The sequence below is a fragment of the Erythrolamprus reginae genome, chromosome 1 (assembly GCF_031021105.1).
Source record: "Erythrolamprus reginae isolate rEryReg1 chromosome 1, rEryReg1.hap1, whole genome shotgun sequence".
NCBI classification, from domain to species: Eukaryota; Metazoa; Chordata; class Lepidosauria; order Squamata; family Dipsadidae; genus Erythrolamprus; species Erythrolamprus reginae.
Genome location: NC_091950.1, coordinates 167,114,453 through 167,125,700, shown reverse-complemented (window position 1 = coordinate 167,125,700; position 11,248 = coordinate 167,114,453). Strand labels below are relative to the sequence as shown.

General features: G+C 43.5%; 1 protein-coding gene across 1 annotated transcript; it reads left to right on the top strand.

Annotated features, from left to right (window-relative positions):
* The first annotated feature begins 585 nt into the window (after positions 1-585).
* On the top strand, positions 586-8,797 carry CXCR4 (C-X-C motif chemokine receptor 4). Its single transcript, XM_070737015.1, has 2 exons — positions 586-731; positions 7,085-8,797. The coding sequence occupies exons 1-2, from the start codon at positions 684-686 to the stop codon at positions 8,129-8,131; spliced, it is 1,095 nt and encodes a 364-aa protein (XP_070593116.1). The 5' UTR covers positions 586-683; the 3' UTR covers positions 8,132-8,797.
* Positions 8,798-11,248: the final 2,451 nt, after the last annotated feature.

The following is an 11,248-nucleotide window of genomic DNA, read 5'->3' as shown; positions in this document are numbered from 1 at the left end:
TACTGGAGGAGTAAAGGAGTGCTATACTTGAGTAGAACGTGCATGCGTAATATTCCAGTCCGATTTAGGTTCCTCCGTTTGCATCTCTGTGAGGAAAATTGCGTACCGTATATAAGAGCCTCAAAGGTAAGATTTGGGTTCTTAGAAAACGGAACACACACAAACACTTTAAATCAAACTTTCTTTGACTCGTTTCAGGCATTGTTCCTTTCTTCTTTTTTTTCCTTTCTCTTTTCCTTTTTTTTTTTTGTTTCTATTTATCCTCTTAGGGAGCACGTGGCCTCGGGACTCTCCACAAGACGCCTTAAGAGAAACAATTGCCTGCCTGACAGAAAAGAGCAGCCTCCTCCTCCCCCTCCCAGCGCAAGAGAGCGGCAAAAAAAAGTGGGGGTGGGGGGATTGGAGATTCCTATTTCCACAGCTGCGGGTCACAAAAAAAAGGTAGCTCGGCGCATGCTCGGGGTACTGGGTTGCGGGGTTTGTTTGTGTGTTGACGATCCGTCAATCACACACACACACACCGTCGCCTGCGAAGCCCAGACTTGGGCGGAGCCGCTTTCAAGCTTTGCGGGCCGGCTCTAAAGAGGTGGAGGGGGGGCGCTTTATAAGGGGACGCGGGTAGCTCCGGGCCGAGAACTTTTTGACTGCGGGTGGCGTCGTGGCTGCTGGGTGAGGTGCAGAAAATGAGCCTGCTGTCGGGGAGCCTTGGAGCAATGGAAGCGAACGTGGAAGTAAGGAGATGCCAGACTTTTGCCTTGGGAACGATGGATGGATAGAGGGAGGGAGCGCCCGGTTAGAGGTTCCTAAATATCGGGAGGTGCTTTGCTCGACGCGATCTCGCAAAGCTCTTTGGGGCTTTGAGTGGGACAAGGACACGCGCGACCGTGAGATTTTTATACAAATCTAATAAATCAATCAATAATAAATCAATCAATCTTTGAGATTACAAGACAGGTAATGGGGCTCTTTTTTTCCCTATCAGATGTCAGAGTTCCCGGCTTGCGTTTTACAAGATCTATTTAATGAAGGTCCCCCGCAAATTATTATTATTATTATTAATAATAATAATAACAATAACAATGTATTAATAATAATAACGTCACTTTTGCTCCCAAGCTGGGTGAATCTTTGCACCCGTGCCGACTCGGCAGAAGCGCGGCTTTTTAAAAAGCGGACCGGACCGCAGATCCGAAATTGCACCTTGTAGTAAGCGCTCTCTTACAGGTCGCGCGAGCGGAGGCCCCCTCCCCTTGCTTTGGAGGAGAAGGAGGGGAGGGAGGTTGGTTGGTTTCTCGTCCCGAAACCTCCAAAACGTCGCGCGCTCTCAACTTTTGTGTTTCCACAAGTTTTGCACAGGCTCGCGCTGGAGAGGAGAGCGCCTTTGAAAGCAGCGCGCCCGGCTTGCGTAAAAGCGCGTGGGGTCGGGCGGGGGAGACTTGTGAGGGACGGATCTGGGTTGCAGGCGGGGAACAGGCGGGGTCATTGAGCTTCGGGGGTTTTTTTGCTTTCGTTGATTCCACCCCCTCCAAAAAAAAATCCCCGGGATCTTAAAAAATAAAAAAAAACCTACCCGCCGGGTTTAGAACACGTGAGGAAAAACTTGGCGGGATCTTTTGGCTGCCTTAAGAAAACGCGATGGACTAATATCGAAAAGTCAACTTTGAGTGAGAAAAAGTTTTTCAGAAAAAGTTGGATCGTACCGTTTTCGGACGCTTCCGATCAGTCCTTGCTTAACTCATGCGGTTTCTTGCTTTTGTTATTAAGTAGAACTCAGAACATTTTTTAAAAGAGTTTATGTACAAGGCAAACTAGGGTGGATTTTTTTTCCTCCTCTATAGAGTGGGAGGGGGGATGTATGGTCTATGATCAAAATTTTAAAAAATCCAAAATTGCTGAGCAAAATACAAAAGTTTATAAGCAGCAAAATATACTGCTCAAAAAAATAAAGGGAACACTCAAATAACACGATCTGAATGAATGAAATATTCTCATTGAATACTTTGTTCTATACAAAGTTGAATGTGCAAAACAGCATGTGAAATTGATTGTCAGTGTTGCTTCCTAAGTGGACAGTTTGATTTCACAGAAGTTTGATTTACTTGGAGTTATATTGTGTTGTTTAAGTGTTCCCTTTATTTTTTTGAGCAGTAGAACATCTTAGACCACCGAAATGTTTAAGCAGCATGGATGCTGGCATATTATTTCACCAACTTGTGGGAAGCCTGGGAATCGAAATGGCAAGGCTCATTCCATAAAGTGGCTTCAGGAAAACTTTTCTGAGGACGCTTTAGCAACCCCTTGTGTAGGTTTTGTGCCCTCTTAATTTCTACTTGAATGCGTGGGAATGTGGAGGCTGGTCCCATTTCAGCTCAGAAAAGTATCGCTTTTGTACCCTGGATGGGAAGAAAATCCCTCACGGAGCCAGAAGGCGTCCTTTCAAAGCCTCCCGGCCTGAATAGAGACAGTCTCTGTTTTGAAAGTGTCTGTCCAGCCCTTTTGTACAAGCGCCCCACTGCAAAGAAAGGACAGTCTCTCTCCAAGGCAAGAGCAGGGAGGAGGAGGGACTAAAGGAGGTGGCCAGGTGACTAAACTCCCTTACTTGCCTTTCAAACGGCTGGTGGTTTCCTGAGGTTGCACTTCTCTTTTTTTCCCCCATCTGTTGCCTTGCTAAATTGAAACTGCTCCCTCCTTTATTTTTTTGACGGGTTAGGGCTGGGCAAAAGAAATCTGAGAAAGAGCTTGCTGGCGGGAGAATTTGAATTGGGCAAACTTGAGGTTTTTTACAAAACTCTTTCCACACCCTGTTTTTGTTAGTTTGCCATTTTTAAATTTACAAAAATCGTTTATGCTGCAAATGGACAGCAATTTATAAGCTGCTCAGAATCACCTGGAACTATAAAATGGGTAGCATATAAATTTAATAAATAAATGTTTCACAATTTTTTTCGGTTTGGCATGTCATTTAGGCCAGTGGTCCCCAACGTTTTTTCCACCAGGGACCAGTTTCAGCAAGACAATTTTTCTATGGCCCAGTGGGGGCGGAAAGGGGCGTGGTTGGGGGCGGGATTAAGCATGGGGGTGCTGGTCCTCCCAGCCCCTCTTTCCCGCCATCGTCCTGTGGCCGGCAGAACCTGCCTCCCAAGCCCTCTTGCCCAGCGGGAGCTAAGCGCTGGAGAGAGGGGGTCAGGCTGGCCCTCCTGCCTCCCCCCAGCCAAAAACGCAAAAGCGCCCCGCGGCAGAAGCCAAAAGAGGCTTGAGCCTCTCGGTCCTTCCCGCCCCTCTGTCCCATCCATCGTCCTGTGGCCGGCAGAACCTGCCTCCCGAGGCCTCTTGCCCGGCGGGAGGCGAAGCACTGGAGGGAGGGGGTGGCGGCATGAGGGCCGGCAGCTGCTGACTCCACGGACCGGTGCAACATGCCCCGCGGCCCGGTACTGGTCCGCGGCCCGGTGGTTGCGACCCCTGATTTAGGCTGACAAAGAGTTCCGATGAACTCTTGCTTGCTTGCTTACCTCACCGCCACTTTGTCTTTATTTATTAACCTACCTCTTTGCCTGGGAGGTCAGCCTGGTCAAGAAATCCTGGCATATTATTTGTCTCTGAGGAGGGGAAAAAGTGGAAGAAGCGATTCTTCGTTGTTCAGGCCCCCAGAACTAAGAAATATTTTCACTATGCTCTTGATAGCATAGCATTAGCATTTAGACTTATATACCGCTTCACAGTGCTTTACAGCCCTCTCTAAGCAGTTTACAGAGAGTAAGCATATTGCCCCCAACAATCTGGGTCCTCATTTTAGGGACCATGGAAGGAAGAGCCTACTGAGATTCAATCTGCCAAAGTGCTGGCAGCTGGTGATCAGCAAAAGTAGCTTGCAGTACTGCACAATAACCACTGCACCACCGAGGCTTTTGATGTCTGATTCAACTGAAAATAATTCTAAGCAAGATCCTTCTTTAACAGGATTGTTGAAATGGAAGGATTAAATTTACAAGAATGTTAACATCTGCTTTATATTTCAGCACCCATTATACAGGCAGTCCTTGTTTAGCAGTTGCTTCATTTGGTGACCATTTGCAAATATGACAGTGACAAAAAGTAGCTTTATGACCAGTCCTGTTATTTATGAGTTTTGCAGTCTGTAAAGCAAAGTAACAGGCTAACTTAGCGACCACTTTGCTTAACAACAGAAATGATCTCAATTATGGTCACTAAAGGAGGACTAGCTGTATTAGGGTAGAGACTACTTCAGTTACTTTCTAATGGGGTTTTTTTGAACTAGTGAGAAGGTAATTCTTTTCTCAAATAATATAGGAGGTTGCAGGTTAGCTGTTTACAAAATGGAATCCTTATTCATTTCTAAATCGGCCATTGCAGTCATGATCTTCCATTCTTACTTTGATTCTTATTTCATAAGAATGCAATAAATGTAGCAGAGGTACCTATTGATAAAAATGTTTTCTTTCTTTTATAGAAGAAATACATTTTGGTTTGCCAGTTCAACCCCTATTTTGGCAAATGCTAAAGTAAAACCTAGTACAGTTTGGTTGTTCCAAGTTACGTCCAAGAAACACGGGAAATGGCTTATGGGTAACTGAGCCAGTTTAGCTCAGTGGTTTAAACACCAGGAGAGAATGAGTTCCTTCTTAGGCAACGAGTCAGGACTTTGGCCCAGTCATTCTCTCTCAGTCCAACTCACCTCTTAGAGTTGGTGTGGGGGAAATGGCAGGAGGAAGGTTTGTTGGATAAGTACACCACCTTGAGTTATTTGTAAAAAAACAACAACCTAGGGCTCTTTTTTTCTTTCTCATAATTGCCTGTTCTGCAGCCCACTTGCCATTCTTTTCAGGATCTTCTACTTCCAGTCTACTTTTTTTTCTGATCTTCTCAGCATCACTTTCCTCTAACTTCCACTTAGCTGATCTTGATTTTACATTTTTCCTCCTGTCCTGTTTAGAACATCTCTTCTGAGATGAAGCCACACGTTTTAGTCTGTGCATGAACCACCCAATATTGCCTCTTCTCTACATGGGACAGTTTGTGCACAAAACATTTTAGCAATAGCATTTAGACTTACCTATACAGTGTTCCCTATACAGTGTTCCCTCGATTTTCGCGGGTTCGAACTTCGCGGAAAGTCTATACCACGGTTTTTCAAAAATATTAATTAAAAAATGCTTTGTGGTTTTTTTCCCCTATACCATGGTTTTGCCCACCCGATGACGTCATATGTCATCGCCAAACTTTCCTCTGCCTTTAATAAATATTTTTTTTAATAAACTTTAATAAATAAACATGGTGAGTAATAATCTGAATGGTTGCTAAAGGAATGGAAAATTGTAATTTAGGGGTTTAAAGTGTTAAGGGAAGGCTTGTGATACTGTTCATAGCCAAAAATAGTGTATTTACTTCCGCATCTCTACTTCGCGGAAATTCAACTTTCGCGGGCGGTCTTGGAACGCATCCCCCGCGAAAAGTGAGGGAACACTGTATACCACTTCATAGTGCTTTTACAGCCCTCTCTAGGCGGTTTTCAGAATCAGCATATTGCCCCCAACAATCTGGGTCCTCATTTGACCCACCTCAGAAGGATGGAAGGCTGAGTCAACCTTGAGCCGGTGGTGAGATTTGAACTGCTGAACTACAGCTAGCAGTTAGCTGAAGTAGCCTGCAGTGCTGCACTCTTAACCACTGCACCATCCTGGCTCATTTTATTTATGAATGTATTAGTTTATCCCACCTTTATAGATGGTCCTCAAGTTACAAGAGGTTACAGCGGCAGTGTAAAAAGTGACAAGATTATTTTTAACATAACTGTGGAATCATTCACATAATCATGTAATCAAAATTCAGACACTTGTCAACTGACTCATATTTATGACCATGAAGATTATGTGATCCCTTTTTTGCTACCTGACAAACAAATCTGGGGAAGCCAGATTCACCTAACAACCTTGTTTCTAACAACAGTTGCAGTGATTCACTTAACAACTGTGACAAGAGAGGTCATAAAATGGGAGAAAACCCGCTTAACAAATGTCTCACTCAGCAACAGAAATTTTGGATTATTGTAGTTGTAAGTTGAGGACTGCCTGTATTACTTTATGAATAACTTAAAGTGACAAAAATACCTAATATTCCCTCCTCCTCCTCCTATTTTCCCCACAACAACTTGCATCTTTTTACAAAGTGATTTTCAAAGCTGAAACCACATCTAAATGGAAGCAGCCATTGTGCAGGGTATTTTTATATAAATTCCTGCGAAGATCCATTTTCTAATCATCAAATTTGAATAGAAAAAATGTGCATTCTAGGCATTCAGATAATTCCTTGAAGCAGTCATTGGAAAGCAGTGATTGATCTGCTGCATATACCTTCAGTGGAACTAAAATACTACCTGTACAATTGTTGCCCTTGAGTTCCATTGAATGTGGTTTATGTGTGTTGTCTTATGTTTGAAATGTCCTTCAGAGAGTTTAAATGTGTAGGTTGGAATGAGAATGTGTTGAAAATGTGACATTTCTGATCATCCCTTTCCTTCTGCATCTGATCATTGCCAGCCATTAAACAGTGGGGCTAAATTGTTGCATTAGATCAGGGGGCTTCACACTTGGCAACTTTTAAGACTTGTGGATCAGAAGTGGTACTCAGCTGGTGCAAACCATTTCGGGCAAATCGGTTGTAGCAAGCTGCAGGTGGGCTATGCCGCCCTATTTAGCCACATTTTCAAGCCTCATGCATGCATCCAAGCCGTGCACATGAGCAAAACACATGTGCAGAGGGCGCACGCAAAAGCACTCACATTTTCAGTGCTGGGAGAAACAGTAGGGAAATTATGTTAATCCCATCTCTGTTGTGGAACTCAACTTCCAGAATTCCTCAGCTACTATAGCTATACTGGTTGGGGAATTCTGGGAGCTGAAGCTCAAATGTCTTAAAAGGTACCAAGTTTGGAGATCCCATTAAGAGGCATATTTTTGAAAGTTGAATACAGTACTGAAGTGCTGATTCTTTGTTTGAGTAGGTCTTTTAAGATTTGCCTGCCTTTGCTTCCCACCTTCTAATTTTTGTTCCCTTTTGTCATTTACAGATGCTTCTTGAGTTCGATAATAATTCTGGAGAGCTGGGCTTTGGAGAAGAAGATAACTTCACAGGGCTATGCTTTGAAGAGGAAAACGAAGATTTCAACCGAATCTTCTTACCCACCATCTTCGCCATCATTTTTTTGACAGGAATTGTTGGCAATGGTTTGGTGATCGTTGTCATGGGTTTCCAGAAGAAGCTGAAGAGCATAACAGACAAATATAGAGTCCATCTCTCTGTGGCCGATCTCCTCTTTGTCATGAGCTTGCCCTTCTGGTCAGTGGATGCTGTGATAAACTGGTACTTTGGGGAAGTCTTGTGTAAAATTGTTCACATCATTTACACTGTCAATTTATACAGCAGTGTCCTGATCTTGGCCTTCATCAGCTTAGATCGGTACTTGGCGATTGTACATGCTACCAACAGTCAGAGAGCTCGGAAATTGTTGGCTAAAAGGATTGTCTACATTGGTGTTTGGCTGCCAGCTTTGCTGTTGACGATACCCGACATTATGTTTGCTCGGGTTACTGAGATTGATGGAAAATACATCTGCCAGCGATTTTACACTAACCTGGCCTGGCAGATCCCCTTCCAATTCCAGCAAATTTTAGTAGGCCTCGTCTTGCCTGGCCTTATCATACTGACTTGTTACTGCATTATAATTTCTAAGCTGTCAAAATCAAAGGGTCACCAGAAACGTAAAGCTTTGAAGACAACCGTCATCCTGATTGTGGCCTTCTTTGCCTGCTGGCTACCATATTACATTGTTCTCACCATAGACACTTTCATCCTCCTCCGGTTCATCAAGAGAGGCTGCAGTTTTGAAACACAGGTGCGTAAGTGGACCACTATTACCGAAAGCCTGGCGTACTTCCACTGTTGTCTGAATCCCATCCTATATGCTTTTCTGGGTGCCAAATTCAAGACATCGGCTCAAAATGCGCTCACCTCCGTCAGCAGGGGATCAAGCCTTAAGATCCTGTCCAAAGGCAAGCGTGCGGGACATTCTTCTGTTTCAACAGAATCTGAGTCTTCCAGTTTCCATTCCAGCTAACATAATTTCCTGTTTTGTTTTGTTTTTAATGCCTATAATGATGTGGGACTTAACAAACATACAGGCTCGTTTGTACATACTGTATAGTCACTTACAAGATTTTGGAGGCGGGAACTTAACCCTCCAAGATAATATACAAGTTTATTCCCAATTGGAATATTTTGTTTCCTATTAGTTTTCTGTGGAAATCGATGGACTTATTTATAAAAAAAATATTAAAAACTTTTGCATGTTGATAAGAGTGTGTCTGGGCAGGGCCTAAAAATGTAGGCAAAGTTGTACTGATTCTTGTACAGATAATGACTTTAAACACTTAAAGTTAGTAGTGTTGTTGATGTGCACAAGCTGTTTGTACATAAAAGAATGTTTCCAAAATATTTGTTGAAAGACTGTATACCCATTGTGGATATTTAGGATTTCTTTGCCCAGATTGTGGGGAATGTTTTATTTCATACTATTTCAGTGGTAGGCAGTGGATATAATCCTCATCTTTCCAGAGGAAACATCAAATGCATGGATTTGAATGTGGCTGGATTGCAGCCAGTGGCGCTTAACAACCGAAGTACCTTCAGGCAGGTGCCTTTTGGTAATAAAGTAATTTTGTTGATCACTGCCAGTAAAGTTATAAAGTTGCCAATAAAAAATGTGAAGGAAATTCTGAATGCATTATCATGAGTATATGCCCTTGTCATTTACCTACTTTTCATTCTGCTTTTCTCCATTTTTGAATTTATAGCAGTGGTTCTCAACCTGGAGATTGGGACCCCTTTGGGGGTCGAATGACCGTTTCACAGGGGTCTCCTAAGACCATGGGGAAAGACAAATTTCCCTTGGTGTTAGGAACTAAAACTTCTATTCTGGTGCCTTGGAACATATTTTTACAATCTGACCAATCAGGCGTTTACAGTGGAGGTGTCTCTCTGACCTCCTGCCAATTAGCTTAAAGCTCTGTTGGGAGAACTGGTGCTAGACTTATGTTTGGGAATCACCACAACATCAAGAACTGTATTAAGGGGTCGCAACTAGTGTTGGGTGAACCGAACTTGCACAGTTCAGGTTCGTGCTGAACTTTGCGGGGTTCGGCGTTTGCTCAAATACTGCGAAGCACCGCCACCCAGCTGTCATCTTCTGAGAAGAGGAGGAGGAGCTGGGCGCCGGTGGTAAAAATAAACGAGGTGGGGAATCCCATGATGGGATTCCAGGGGCGGAGCTTTGACGTCATGGAGACTCCTTCCTGGCCAGCCAAAACGGGGAGTTGAGGACAAAATAAAGCCACGGGCCAGGAAGGAGTCTCCATGATGTCAAAGCCCCGCCCCTGGAATCCCATCATGGGATTCCCCACCTCATTTATTTTTACGGAAAAGGACGCCGCAGTGGCGCTGCAAGCAAAAGGAGGTGGGGAATCCCATGATGGAATTCCAGGGGCGGGGATTTGACATCACGGAGACTCCTTCCTGGCCTGTGGCTTTATTTCCTCCTCAACTCCCTGTTTCAGCCGGCCAGGAAGGAGTCTCCGTGATGTCAAAACCCCGCCCCCGGAATCTCATTGTGGGATTCCCTACCTCCTTGTTTATTTTTACGGAAAAGGATGCCGCAGGCGGGAGGTCGGGGCCAGAACTGTTCGGATTCGGCCAACTTACCCGAACTCCACCGCCAAGTTCGGGTAAGTTCTACGAATCCGAACTTCGTTGGGTTCACCCAACACTAGTTGCGACATTAGAAACTTTGAGAACCACTGATTTATAGAGAAGAATGGATAGGTGACTATGCAGTCCAGATAGAGAATTCTTTGATCTGTAATCCACATCAGTGTTTCCTTATCCATTTCATAGACCAAACCAAGATTGCAGTGAACCTTATGCAAATTGCTATGTTTTCCTTCATGTAGATAGGATTCATCTGACTTCCTTAGCTGAAATGAAGGTCCAGTCCTAGAAAGATTCCAAGTTAACATACATCCATACCCTTGTCTTGAGTAAGAGGACAGAGCTAAAGCAATGTGGTTTGCCTCGACAGAATATATTTCAAGACTTGATAAAATAGTCCAGCCTTATTTGCATGCATTTTTGTTACAAACAAAATGTATGCATGCATATGCCTTATGTGTGTGGGTGATGGGAACCTTGCACACACTGGAAGTACGAAACACCAGCACCATCACATTCCTTTTCTGCCTTGTTCTTAGCTGTACATTGTCTTTTCCCCCTACTGTCATACTCATGCACGACTGAAACAACACTATAACCCTTGATAGTAGTCTGCCTTTTTTTCCCACCTCTGAAAGAAAGGAATGTGTATAGTAAGCCTTAGTTTAAAGGGAGAAAGCCTTCTAAGTTCCTTAGTTTACTCTTTGATCATGTTGGGGTTATGTGATTTCCAAGTGGGCTTCCTTGGGCAAGCAATTTGGTAAGAAGAATCTTCAACAGTTAAGTGCAACAAGAATAAAAAGAACAAAGTAGGATTCCTTGGAAAAGAAAAAAGCTGTATTTTACTGCCTTAGAGCAAGCTGAATGAAGGCTATGGTAAAAGCAAGTGCTTCATGGATATACTATACTTACAGGATTCATTATGACAACAAAGGTTTGAATACATCTGATATAGGTAAGATCTTTGCAGAGGTGATAGTTCTGTGATAGGAGTGGCTATGGCCAAAATAGAGTACCCAACAATGCTCCATGGAAATATAAGAACTGTTGCTGGATGATGAAGCAAAATGTTAAAATAGAAATGCTAAATCCATTCTAACGGGGTTAGTTGGTTTTGTGCCTTCAAATTAATGGTTGATTCCTAGTGATCATCTAAACTAGTCTGCCGTTTTGGCGGGGTTTTTCAGAAATGGTTTGTCATGGCTTCCTTGGGCTGAGAGAAAATGACTGGCCCAAGGCCACTCAGCTGGATTTATGCCAAAGGTGGAACTGGTTCATAGTCTCATAGTTTTCAGTGCCATGTCTTAACCACTAAACCAAACTGCCTCTTTTCTTTGACTTCTACATCCCAGGGTAAGGTTAGGTCAAGGTCCACTTAGTAAATGATGACAAAATGAACTGAAATATAATTTGGTGTAGAGTTTAATGCATTAGACTAAAAACTGGACGACTGAGTTGTAATCCCACCTTA